General features: G+C 37.2%; 1 protein-coding gene across 1 annotated transcript in view; it reads right to left on the bottom strand.

Moving 5' to 3' along the window:
- Positions 1 to 12,676, bottom strand: part of ttn.2 (titin, tandem duplicate 2) — a 285,809-nt gene that overhangs the window by 233,278 nt on the left and 39,855 nt on the right. Inside the window, exons 37-41 of the mRNA XM_049484655.1 lie at positions 11,238 to 11,522; positions 9,973 to 10,098; positions 9,212 to 9,400; positions 7,984 to 8,376; positions 2,464 to 2,508 (exon numbers count right to left, since the gene is read on the bottom strand). Of these exons, the coding sequence (XP_049340612.1) occupies positions 2,464 to 2,508; positions 7,984 to 8,376; positions 9,212 to 9,400; positions 9,973 to 10,098; positions 11,238 to 11,522 (1,038 nt within the window). The remainder of the gene's footprint in view (positions 1 to 2,463; positions 2,509 to 7,983; positions 8,377 to 9,211; positions 9,401 to 9,972; positions 10,099 to 11,237; positions 11,523 to 12,676) is intronic.

The following is a 12,676-nucleotide window of genomic DNA, read 5'->3' as shown; positions in this document are numbered from 1 at the left end:
TCTTTAGCAGTTTTAGAGGCTTCACCTGCCTCGAGCCATTGCAACACGAAAGGTTCTTTAGCCTTTGCTCTGGCCTTCTCGTCCCACTGGGATCTAAGATCCGAGTCATCTGTTCCAGTCAAGCTTTCATACTCTTCCTTTGCTGCAGCTGCTGCTTCTTTTGAAACTACAGTCTCGTCCAGTTTCATTTCCGATACGTCAGTTTTAGCTTCCTTCATTTTGGCGTCCTCTACAGGGAGTTCACCTCGCATCATTTGTATTGCCCTGGATCTGGACTGAGGTTCGAATGAGTGCTTAGATCTTGGCTGTACAGGTTCACCAGACTGAGGTCCAAGACCTGTAATCCTCTCTAACCTGCTCTGGTAATCTGCGGAAGATCTACCCTGATGTTCTGGCAGCGAGAATGGCTTACCCCTAAGCCTTTCTGCATAATCCGAGTAACTAGGCTCGCTCGTGACCGACTCCAGATCAAACTCGGAAGAGGACATGGTTGATATGGAAAGTCTCTTTTTCTGTTTAACAGCTTTTTGCAACAGATTAAGCTTTGCTCTAACTTCTCCGTGAAGACTGTCTGTGTCGCTAAATCTGTCGCTGTACCGATCACTGCATCTGTCGCTGAATTTATCACTGAACCGATCACTGACTCGATCACTGAGACGGTCACTGTGGCGATCACTGTACCGATCTTGACCAGTAAATCTGTCGCAATAAATGTCGCTGTAGCGATCGCTGAATCGTTCATGCCTTTCAAACATAGGCGGAGGAGAGCGAGCACGTTCAGAAGCTGTTTCTAATTTGCTGTCTTTTTCAGCTGGTCTCGATGGGGACGCCGTTCTGAAGTACATGGTACGGAAGACGGCGCTCTTAGGTCTGGGACGTCCTCTCGGTTGTCCTTTGTTTGATTTATCGAAAGGTGAACCAACGCATCTGAGGTCGACTCTAAACTTCCTCTCCTTGTTTGAATCAACCAGTGAATCTAAGCTTGAGTGGGATTTGTCTGAACGTCTGGACAGACTCACGTAATTGGCATCTTGCTCCTCTCTTAATGACACAAGAAGTGATGCTGTAGATTCTGCAGATCCTTCAGTATTAATCGCCATTACTCTGTAACTGCCTGAGTCTTTATCTTTAATCTCATTGATTGTTAAACTCGTAACGTACACATGCATTTTACTGGCTGTATGTATTTTACGGCGGTGCTCCTTCTGAATCTGCCTGTTGTTATGAAACCATAATATTGTGGGAGCTGGTCTCGCAACTAGTTTGCATTTGAAAGCAGTTACTTCCCCCTCCACAACAGACTGAAATTTAAGCTTTTTTACAATATGAGGTTTAATATTTTCACTCCCAGATTCAGCTACAAGTTGAGGATCTAAAGCTTCTTCAGGTTCTGATAAAGCACCCTGCAGCGGTCTTCCTTTTTCGGCGGACTCGGTTCCTTCTTTATAAAACAACTCTGTAAAAGAAGGGAGACAGAATTCAACAAAATTCCCAACATGCCAAAGAGACTAAAATGTATTTTGTATGAAATTGAATATTAATAGAAATATTAACCGCATGCATCGAGTCACAAAAGCTATAAAAAAAACAAATTCACTCACCATATTTGTTCGAATAAACGCAAGACTCGATTCTTTAATAAAGATTCTGACACGAAAATGGCTTGATGTTTTGTTCCTTCTTCTGTGGACATTTCTTGAAAGCATAAATGTCTTTTCAAAGCATTAATGTAGTCAAATAAAACTTTTTAGATCGCTTTACCTGTGTATTTATCCTAAAATATTCCTTACCTGACTTGCAGAAAGAGGAATAAACGCCCTTTCTAATCCTTAGATTGGCGGTAAATTGCTCCAAACATTTAGAGAAACATTGCTCTCTATTGAATACAAAGATAAATAATTAAAGCAGCTCTAGATTTGTATGAGAAGGCGTTTATTCGAACTAATATAGTTTAGAGGTATAACCATGTTATTTAAAAAGCAAACACCATTAATCACATACCGCTATCTGCAAGCCAGTCTAAGAAATATTTGCAGGAGGGAGATCCAGATGCATGGATGGGAAGCAAAGTAAAAGATGTGGCTACTTCCATATCTTTTAAAGGATTATTTCCTGTGGAACGGAAACTTTAAAAGATACACATCCTGCACCTTGAATTTTTAGCTACAAGATTTTCTTCATGCTGTTTAAATTGAACGAATAGATGCACAACCCCAACTTTTCCCAAAATGCTGTACAACAAGCAAGTCAAAGCGCTTGCTTTCCAAAACTGTGTCAACAGGTCATACATACAGATCGGAAAAAATAAAATAAGATATGAAAGTGTTCCCATCAACAAAAAAGAGATCCATGCAGTTTGTACAGTCATCAGTCACCAGACAGTACTACCAAATATTCCATGTTCAACACCATGTTTCACAAAACGACATTACTTTAAAACAAGATTCTGTAGACCAATCTTACCTTTGACTTCTTCCTCAAGTTTAGTTTCAATCTCCTTTTGTACAACTATAAAACAAAGCCATTTAAAGAAATTGGTCATTAAAAGTTCGTGCAGAAGGATTTTGCAGAAAATAAAAGACATAAAAAGCCATTAAAACATGAATCATTGTAGACAAACTTCAGGTTCAAGTGCGGACCAGAAGTGAAACAAATGGCACACATGGAACCAGTACAGAGGAAGATGAAAGACAAGAAAAGGATAATAAAAGAGGAAATGCATGCATGTATTTGCGAACCTGGCACTAAGAGGTGAGTACTGCATGCAGATTCTCCTGCTGCATTAATAACTTTGCAGGTGTAAGTTCCTTCTTGTTGTGGACCAACATTTTTCAGGTTCAGAGAGCACATTGAACCATTTTGGGACATTGTACATAAAGAAGATTCCTCAACAACTCTACTGTTATGTAGCCAAATAACTGAGGCTGGGGAGGAACTATTTAAAACACAAAAAAGAGTTATACCCTCCCCTGAATTCACACTGAATTCTGGAGACATTTTTTGAAGAAATTCAGGTGGAAACATAGTAAGTTCCCCTGTTTCCCCTGTTTTCCTGATGGACACAGGCTCAGTAGGCTTAGTATAAAGACTTGTTTCCATTGGTGTTTCCAGAACAGGAAGTCCCATGGAGTCTTCTACTCCTTCTTCCTGTTGAACAGGTGTTTTAAAACTTATTTCATCATCTGCCTTAAACTGAGACTCATATGTTGGCTGAAAGATGATCAAAGTTTCTGCCTTTGGCGATGCTTCTGTTGCAAGAACAAAGAAGTTAAAGAAAGAAGTGCACTAAAGAAGAAAAAAAGAGTGGGTGGAAATGAAGTACTGAAGAACAGATGATGATCGTGGTGGTGATCATGATGATGATGATGATGAAAGATGTCGATCAATTTCTTTACAGCTAAATGTCAAAACAGCAAAACAAAAATTGTACACTGGTGGAGCTAACAACGTTAAAAGAATTGGGTTTGTAGAAGTTTAGAATGAAATGGAATGGGATGCTTAAGAGGTACACGTATATATTTATATATATTTATTATATATATATATATCCACCTTCCACTTCAAGCTGGGCTGAGGTCATCTGGATCTCGCCATCTTTACGTTTAATGGCACAACTATAAACCCCCTGGTCCTCGAGTTGGGTGTTGTATATATAGAGTGATAGAACACTACCACTTTGTTCTGACTTGATCCTTTCTGTAAAAGTGAGTTCTTTACCATTGTGGTACCACACAACATCAGAGAAGGACTGTGGATCAATGTAGATGACGAATTTTGCCATTTCTTTGCTTTTTACACTTAATTGACTCAAAGAACTTGAAGTAGGTTCTTCCAAAGCTCCAAAATCTTCAGCTTTAGAGATTGTGGAGGCTTGAGAATCAAAGATAATGTTCTGATCTGGTTTTCCAGGAACAAGAATGGCACTTAGCATCTTTTGATCTGGTTTATCTTCTGAGGATACATCTGTTGCCTTAGTTGGTGGAGTGTGGTCGGGAAATCTGGCTTCATGGGTGCCAGAAATACTTTTGAAGTCAACTGTGGTAGTGGTGGGTGGCTGCTCAACCTCGATAATTTTCATATCAGATTTTAATGACCATAACAATGAAGATTTTGCAGGTATGGTTTCTAAGACAATTGTATTGCTCTGTAAATCCTTATCCTTTTGGAGCTCCATTGAATGTTTATCAAGAATTTGTTTCTGGTCATCAACCGTTCGAGTTGGTGGGCTAAGCTTTTTGGTTAAAGATTGCTCTGATCTTTCCTTATAAACTTCACCACGTCCTTCATCGGTGTAAACCTTGCTTTCTGAAATAATTCTAGGAGGATGTACCTCCTTGTCCACTTTATGTTTGGTGTCTTCTGCTAAGGAAGGGTCGTAAGCACTTATTGGTACTGATCCTCCCTCTAAAGAAGGTCTCTGAACTCCTAATCCAGGTTCTTGTTCAGGCAAAGATGGGGGATCCCTTGAGGTAAATGCAGTAGGATCTTGAGAAGTTCTCTCATATGACACTGCAAAAGATCTCGAATGTTCCTGAACCTCATCACCTTTTACAATGGGTTTTGAAAGTATCACTGAAGGTCTGTCCATTGTGGTTTCAAAGACAAGAGTTTTGGAAGGCAGGTTCTGGTCCTGATCCTTAACAGGTAAACTTGTTGAACCAGGTAAACTGATGTCCATAGCTGACCTTATGGAAGAAGGCAATGGATGCTGAATCATAACATCTCTTTCAATAGACTTCTCAGTTGATGTTGTGATTTTTTGAATATCTTTTGTCATTGTGTTATCTGGTTGGACCTCCACGTGTGGTGGTTTGTCTTTTGCTACATGTATCTTTGTGACCATTGTCTCTTCCATAAAAGGATGTGGTAAAGTGATTTCAAGTGATCCAGAAATGGTCTTACAATCTGAATTTCTGTCTAGTGTATCTTCAAAAGCAAGAGTTTCCAATTGCAGATTCTGCTTTTGAACCTCCTCTATCTGAACTTCCACAGGTGGTGGTTTGTCTTTTGTTATAAGTATCTCTGTGATCTTTGTCTCCTCCGTAAGAGTATGTGGTAAAGTGATCTCAAAAGAGCCTGAAATCGTCTTTGTTGGCTTTTTAGAAATGGTGGACAGTTGCAGAACTGTAACACCTGGTTCAGGAAATACCTTTGAAGGTATATCTGGTGAAGTTTCAAAAACAAGAGTCTCGCATGGCAGGTCTTGAGGTTGAACCTCCACAGGTAAACTTGATTGATCTCTCATTGGAGGTACAGTAGGCTCTTGCAAATTAATGTCCATAACTGACCTTCTTGACCAAGTTACTGAAGATCTTTGAGATGGGGTTGTAACATCTGGAAATTCCCTTAGAAGCTTGATTTCTGTTTGGACCTCTAATGGTCTTTGTGAGGTGGCTTCAAAAACAAGAGTATCTACTGGCAGAGCTTGTTGTTGTTGAATCTCTTCCAGAGGTAACGTTGGTTGATCTTCCCTTGAAAGTTCAGTAGGTTCTGGCAAAGTTGCAACTTCTTCAATGTCTGTAATCGACCTTTTTGAAGGTGCAAATGGTTCAAGACCTCTTACACTTGATTGAGACCATGCCATTGAAGATCGTTTATGATTGGTTGTAATGTCTGAAGGATAACTTGGAAGTAAGTTATCAGGTTGGACCTCCACTTGTAATGGTTCGTCTTTTGTTATAAGCATCTCGGTCACCTTGGTCTCCTCTGTAAGAGGATGTGGTAAAGTGATTTCAAGAGAGCCTGAAACTGTCTTACTAAGATTTTCAGAATATATAGCTTGCTGCTGGACTGTAAGACCTGGTTTTAAAAATTTCTCTGATAGCCTGTCTGGTGTTTGTTTAGAAACAAGAGTATCGCAAGGCAGGTCTTGACGTTGCACCTCCATAGGCAAGATTGGTTGATCTCTCACTGGTGCAGTAGGAACTTCTTCAACGGCCATAATTGACCTTCTTGAAGGTGCAAATGGTTCCCGAACTTCAACACCACTTACGCTTGATTGAGACCATGTCATTGAAGATCTTTCAGATTGTGTTTTAATGTCTGGAGGATCACTCGGCAGCTTGTAACCTAGCTGGACTTCCACAGGTGGTGGTTTTCCTTTTGTTAAATGTATCTCTGAGAGCTTGGTCTCCTCCGTAAGAGGATGTTTTAAAGTGAATTCAAGAGTGTCGGAAATCGTCTTACTAGGTTTTTCTGGAAGTGTTGGTCGTTGCAGGACTGTAACATCTAGTTTGGGAAAGATCTGTGAAGGTCTGTCTGGTGTAGCCTCAGAAACAAGAGTATCAGATGGCAGGTCTTGATGTTCAACCTCCACAGGTAAACGTGGTTGATCTCTCATTGGTTGAACTTCCTCAATGTGAACAATTGAACTTGTTGAAGGTGCGAAAGATTGCTGAACCTTAAAACCGCTTAGACTTGATTCTGACCATTTATGGAAGGTCATTGAAGATATTTCAGGCTGGTCTGTAATGTCTGAAGAATCACCTGGTAGCTTGTTACCTGGTTGTTCATCTTTTAAAAGTTGGTCGACCATCTTGGTATCTGTAGTTTTAAGAGAGTCAGCAATTCTCTTACTTGGTTTCTCAGAAAGTGCTGATTGTTGATGAACCTCAACACTTTCTGCGATTGATTTAGACCACGTTTCTGATCTCTCAGGTGTGGTTTCAAAGAGAAGAGCATCACCTGGCAGATCCTGATCATGCTCACTGATGAATCTTTGGGTTTGAAGACTTGATCTTTTTGTGTACGCTTTTTCCAAGCTTGAAAGTTTCGTATTACCAAGATCTTTAAAGGACTCATCTGAGCAATACAAAGGAATATGTTAGAAAGAAAGAAACTCTACCACAGTATAGAAAGAAGATATACTGCCCAGTGAGCACAGTGAGACGTCTAACAATGCCTAGTTTTATTTTTTGCTTGGGTAAACTAAAATTAGACTCTGAAAAATCTTTGAAAGACTTTTAAAGAGTTTTATTTTTAATATCCATCAAAGACACATATTCAAATAGTTGGCATCACTTTATTTGGATGGTCCATCATAGATGCTTAACTAACATTAATTTACATTTTAGCCTGTCCATTTATTATTATTTTTTTTTCTCCTCTTAATTAAATCTTACATTGTTTGCTGGTTTATCTAATGTTTTACCATTTATTTTTTATTGTTTTGTTTATTGAAATCACTAACTTACATGATTAAATACATTATTTTATTTTTAAGTCCTTTTAAGTTGTAAGTGCTCTGCTTTTTCTTCTACTTCCTCATTTCCTTTACTTCTCTATTTGCTTTACTTCATATTTTGTGTATTGACTTAAAATATCATTTATTTAAATACAATAGGAAAGTGCCTAGTGTAAGCCCTGATAGCTTTTCTGTACTTTCCCTTTACTGTAATTATCACTATTACTTTTTTTTGTTCATTATGTGTTGATATTTTGTGCATAAATAAAAAAAACAATAAACAAACTATTAATAAATAAATATAAATATATATATGAAGCATCTATAATATACCATCTAAATAATGTGACACCAAAAAAAAATGTTGCTTATAACTTTTTCCTCTGAAAAATAACAGAAATCTAGACTTTTAGAAAGTCTAATTCACATTTTGAAACTTCACGTCCATGTGCTCACTGGTTGAGCAACACATGAGAAATATATGTTAGAAAGAAGTGACTCTTATGAGCATGCCACGTGCAAAACAAGAAAAAAAAACGAGAGTGCAAAGGATTGTTACAGGAAACCAATTATGGAGAGAACAATCAAAAATCTACGACTGAAATGAGCTGAATAGAGCAAAGAGTGGATCACACTTCACAAAAGTGAATGACTTGGTTGATCGTACCAGTGGGGGAAAAATGGCTGGTTTAACGGTGAAGTTAGTAAAAGTGACTAAATATAAAGATCTCACAGTGTGAATCAATAATTAATCTCGGTGCTTCATTCCAGAACAAGGACCTAATTTTATATAAAATTACCTTCTCTGGTTACTGCGAGGGTTGCTGTGCAAACTGCCTCTCCAGCAGCATTGGTTGCTTTGCAAGTGTACCGTCCGGCGTGCTCAGAGAAAGCGTCAACTATTATTAGCGTAGCAACGTTCGTCATTTCATCGTAATGAAAGACCACGTTTTTGTTTGGTTTTACGGGTTCCTGCTCGTGAAACCAGCTGATCTCTGGTTTGGGCGTGCCAGAAACACAAGCGTGAAACCTGGCCACTTCCCCGTGAGGCACAGTGCTGCTCACTATGGGCTGGATAAAAGTGGGTTTTTGACCAATCAGCTCCTTCTTTACGCTTTTAATGCTCGTGGAGAGACTGGACGAGGCATGCCGCTGAGATTCTTGAGACGTTACATCCGTAATTTGAGTTTTCCCTGTAAGGAAGTATTGAGCACACAATCACGTATTTTCCTTCTTAGTAGATTCTTCTTTTTTTAGAGTACTTTTGCATTAAAAATACTTTTTAAGCTCTATTGGGACGGGATTAGTTTTACATGACGAGGCATTTTATTATTTTTTTTTACTAATATCAGATTTTCTTAATAATTTATAATAATAGTTCTGTTTAAATGGTGCGATTAAGCTTATTTTAATCCACAGATAAAGGGCGGGGCTTCTGCAGCTTTTTAGCTTATAGCCTACATCAATTTAATAATAAACATGTCGCGTCTAATTTTTATTAGTATTACTACAAAGGTGCGATATAATATTGGTTACTGTCAGGTTACTGTTTTGGAGGTGCTTAAATAAGGCAGTGCATAAATCGAGTAGCTACTCCCATCTCTCAGTAATAAGAATAAATTAAATGTTATTGAGATTTCTCATCTTATCCCATGCTAATTCATCATAAATTGTATTATCCTGATGTTCTACAAATACAAATATATATATATATAAGTACAGTACGTCCCCAGGTAAAACGAATGAACTAATTCCGTCTGAATAGAGCTGTGTTCTATCAGCAAGTGAAGTGTGTCCAATACATATAGTATACATATAAAATATGTATAATTCAATATAATGTGTTTACAGCTGAATTCACCATAATTGAACAATATAAAAGATATAAAAGAAGAAGAATTACAGGTTACAGATTAAAAGCGAATAACTCTTGCGTCAAAAACTGCATCACGTCTTTAAGCAAATTTAATATTAAACATCACAATTATTCAGACATGCTATTAAGGATTAAGAGGTTTTTAAGCTCACCCTCCAGTGAAAGAACTGCAGAACAGGAAACCGTTCCTGCAGAGTTGCGAGCGGCGCATGTGTACTCGCCCATGTCCTCAGAATAAACTCTGGAAAGCTCCAGCTGGCAGATATCGTCAAACTGGGACATTTTGCAGAAACTGGACTGTTTTATCTCTTTTTCTTTGCAGTACCAGCTGATGGTCAGGTCTAGAGTGAGCGGCACCAAACAGAACAGAGGAATATATTATAAATTCAATCAACCTTTATTTTTTTAATCGGAAAAAAACATTGAGGGTGACCCTCAGTTACAATGTTGAAAACATTAAATAATAAATTAGAAATAACAAGGAATAAAAAAGTAAAAAAATAAATAAATGAATAAAATAAGTATTCATTTTTAATTATTTTGAATAAAATATCTATGTGAAACAAATTGACATTAAAAGTAAAGAATTTATAAAATAAAAAAATAAATAAAAAGATAATGATAATAAAAGTAAAGTAAAATGTTAAGAATGATAAGAAATGTTAAAATGAATAATAAAACTAAGAACAAATATGAATGAAAATATTAAAAAGTAAAAATAAATAGATACAAATAAATAAATAAAATAAATAACAAATTCAAATGAGAAAAAGATAAACTAATAAAAAAACTTCTTTAAAACAATCACAGGCTTTCTGTGATTTTTAGACAAAAATTGGCCAATGAGATTCTCTCTCATAAATGATATGGAATAATCATAAATATACATTTTTGAGCATTTAAAAACTCTTACCCTCTCCGGACACGCGGCACTGGAACCTGCAGGATCCTCCTTCTTTAACGGAGGTGTTTTGGATCGGGGATATGACCACAGGTGGGGATAAAGGTGCTCCAGTGTCGGGGGAAACAACCTCTGGTACTATAAATAAGAAAATACAATAGTTAATATTGTTAATACCTCGTGTTTTATGTCATGTTTTATTTTGTGCAGACACTGTATTGTGTTTAGATTTTGCTTTAGTAACCGAACAAACTGCTTTCCCACTACAAATCCCAGAATGCATCTGCCAGACTCATGTTTCACACCTAATACTTTTTTTGTAGTCCAAAAAATGCATCTTTACGCTTAGATGGAATGTACAAACTCCGCCTCGCCACTACAATTCCCAGAATGCATCTGCCCGTGTCGCATGTCTGGGCTGACTGGCCTGATACAGATTTTGTAGTCGAAAACACACCCCTTTACGTGTACAGCCAAAGGACAAACTGCTTCCCCACTACAATTCCCAGAATGCATCTGCCAGACCCATATGTGCAGACTCAGCCAATCACAGAGCACTTTCAAAATATGATCAACTGAATATTGATTACAAAGATTGTAATTAGTACTGGTAAATTTCAAACATGACTGTACTCAGTATGGGATACTATTTCAAGTATGTGTTCTTTTTTATAAGAATCTGCCCAACATGCTACTGATTTTGTTTGCATATCATAACATCACAATTAATATCGTGTATCATGAAAATGTCTTCAAATACAGCTCTGGAAAAAAATAAGAGAGCACTTAAAAAAATTATGAGTTTCTTGAAACTGAACTGCTTGAATTTTTGCACCAGGAGTGTTTAGCATAAAGTTATCCAAAAGCAGTGTGTAAGACTGGTGGAGGAGAACATGATGCCAAGATGCATGAAAAAAAAACTGTGATTAAAAACCAGATTTATTCCACCAAATATTGATTTCTCTTAAAACTTTATGAATATGAACTTGTTTTCTTTGCATTATTTGAGGTCTGTTTTTTGTTATTTCAGTCATTTCTCATTTTCTGTAAATAAATGCTCTAAATGAGAATATTTTTATTTGTAATTTGGGAGAAATGTTGTCTGTAGTTTATAGAATAAAACAACAATGTTCATTTTACTCAAACATAAACCTATAAATAGCAAAATCAGAGAAACTCATTCAGAAACTGAAGTGCTCTCTTTATTTTTTTACAGAGCTGTATATTGATGCAGCTAGTTCATACAGTTGTCTTAAATCTCTAATCTGTGATCGTACCTTCTACGTTGAGCGTGGCGGAGCTGCTGGCCTGACCGTAGTCGTTTTTGGCCTCACAGGTGTACTGAGCTGCATCTTCTGGGAAAACCTCGATCAGCAGCAGAGTGAACTCGTTCCCCTCTCTCAGGAACTTACACTTAAACCCAGCAGAGAGAGCCTGAGAGTTCTTAAACCAGGAGACCTGGGGCTGGGGGATACCGCTCACCTCCACCGAGAAGCGAGCGGGCTTACCAGCTTCTACTGATAACGACTCCATGTGTCTGATGATCTGAGGAGGCTCGGGGACTGGAAGAAGAACAGAGGAGAGCGTAAATTTATCTAATTTAAATTAAATTCTAAAAACCCGTACAATTATCACTGATCAAGACCAATATTCAGCATTCTAAAATAGCTTTTATAAAAATGAAAAACCAACACAGAATGTATTAGAAATGGACTAACTGGCTTTAAAACATCCAAAAAAAATAGAAGCAGCATAAAAAACTAGGGTCATCAATTTTTAGAGCAGGCAATTTTTTTTGTAGTTTTTGCTAAAATTCTTCTTTTAATTCCAGTGGCTAATAAAACAAAGTAGCACAGAACAGTCTTAACCCATTAAAAAAACTCCCATATAATAAAGAATATTAATTATTAGCAGTCAGACCTTAAAAATCACAGACAATCAGTTACATACTTTAGAAACCGTGGCTAAAAACTAATTTTTCCGGCACTTTTTACTGTACCAAATACTTATTATCAAAAAAATTCATATAAGATTAATATAGTATAACCTGGGAAATTTGTATGAAGTGACTAAAATTCAACACGATGCTCATTTATTTAATAACTGCTTTAACGCCACATCCTCATGTAAAAATAATAAAAACTAAATATGACTTATAATAATAAATAATTTCACCGGATTATAAGGCACATTATGCGACACTAGTAAGGAATAGGGGTGTCGCCATGTTTGCCTTCTAATTCAGCAGGTCTCGCTGCTGGGAGGTGGTGGTGAGTTAACTAAGTTAAGTAAACAAAACTGTAATTCTTAAAAAAAAGTCTTTCTTTTAAAGTTAAACGAGTGCTGGATGTTAATCTACACAGATTTCTCTGCTGAAAACTGTTTATTTGGGTGATTAAAGCTCTTCCGTTTATTTACAGTAAGCTTAGATTTCCAGATTTCCACTAAGGCTGGGTGCAGCAGCATTAGCATTAGCAGCTAACCGCTAGCTGCACTGCGCACCGCTACACTGGGGAACCCTGAGAGTTCTAGTAAGCCAGACCGATATTAGCTAGTGATTCGTCCCATATTTTTAAGAATTAGAGTTTCGTTTACTTAGCTTAGTTTTTTCTGTTGAATTAGAAGTAAACCCCTGTTCCTTACTAGTGTTGCCTAATGTGTCTTATGTATAAAAAATAGACCAGAAAATAGACATTTATTAATAGTGTGACTTATA

This window comes from Astyanax mexicanus, chromosome 11 (genome assembly GCF_023375975.1).
Source record: "Astyanax mexicanus isolate ESR-SI-001 chromosome 11, AstMex3_surface, whole genome shotgun sequence".
In the NCBI taxonomy this organism is placed as follows: Eukaryota; Metazoa; Chordata; class Actinopteri; order Characiformes; family Acestrorhamphidae; genus Astyanax; species Astyanax mexicanus.
The sequence above is the reverse complement of the archived record's forward strand: the minus strand, read 5'-3'. Positions and strand labels throughout refer to the sequence as shown.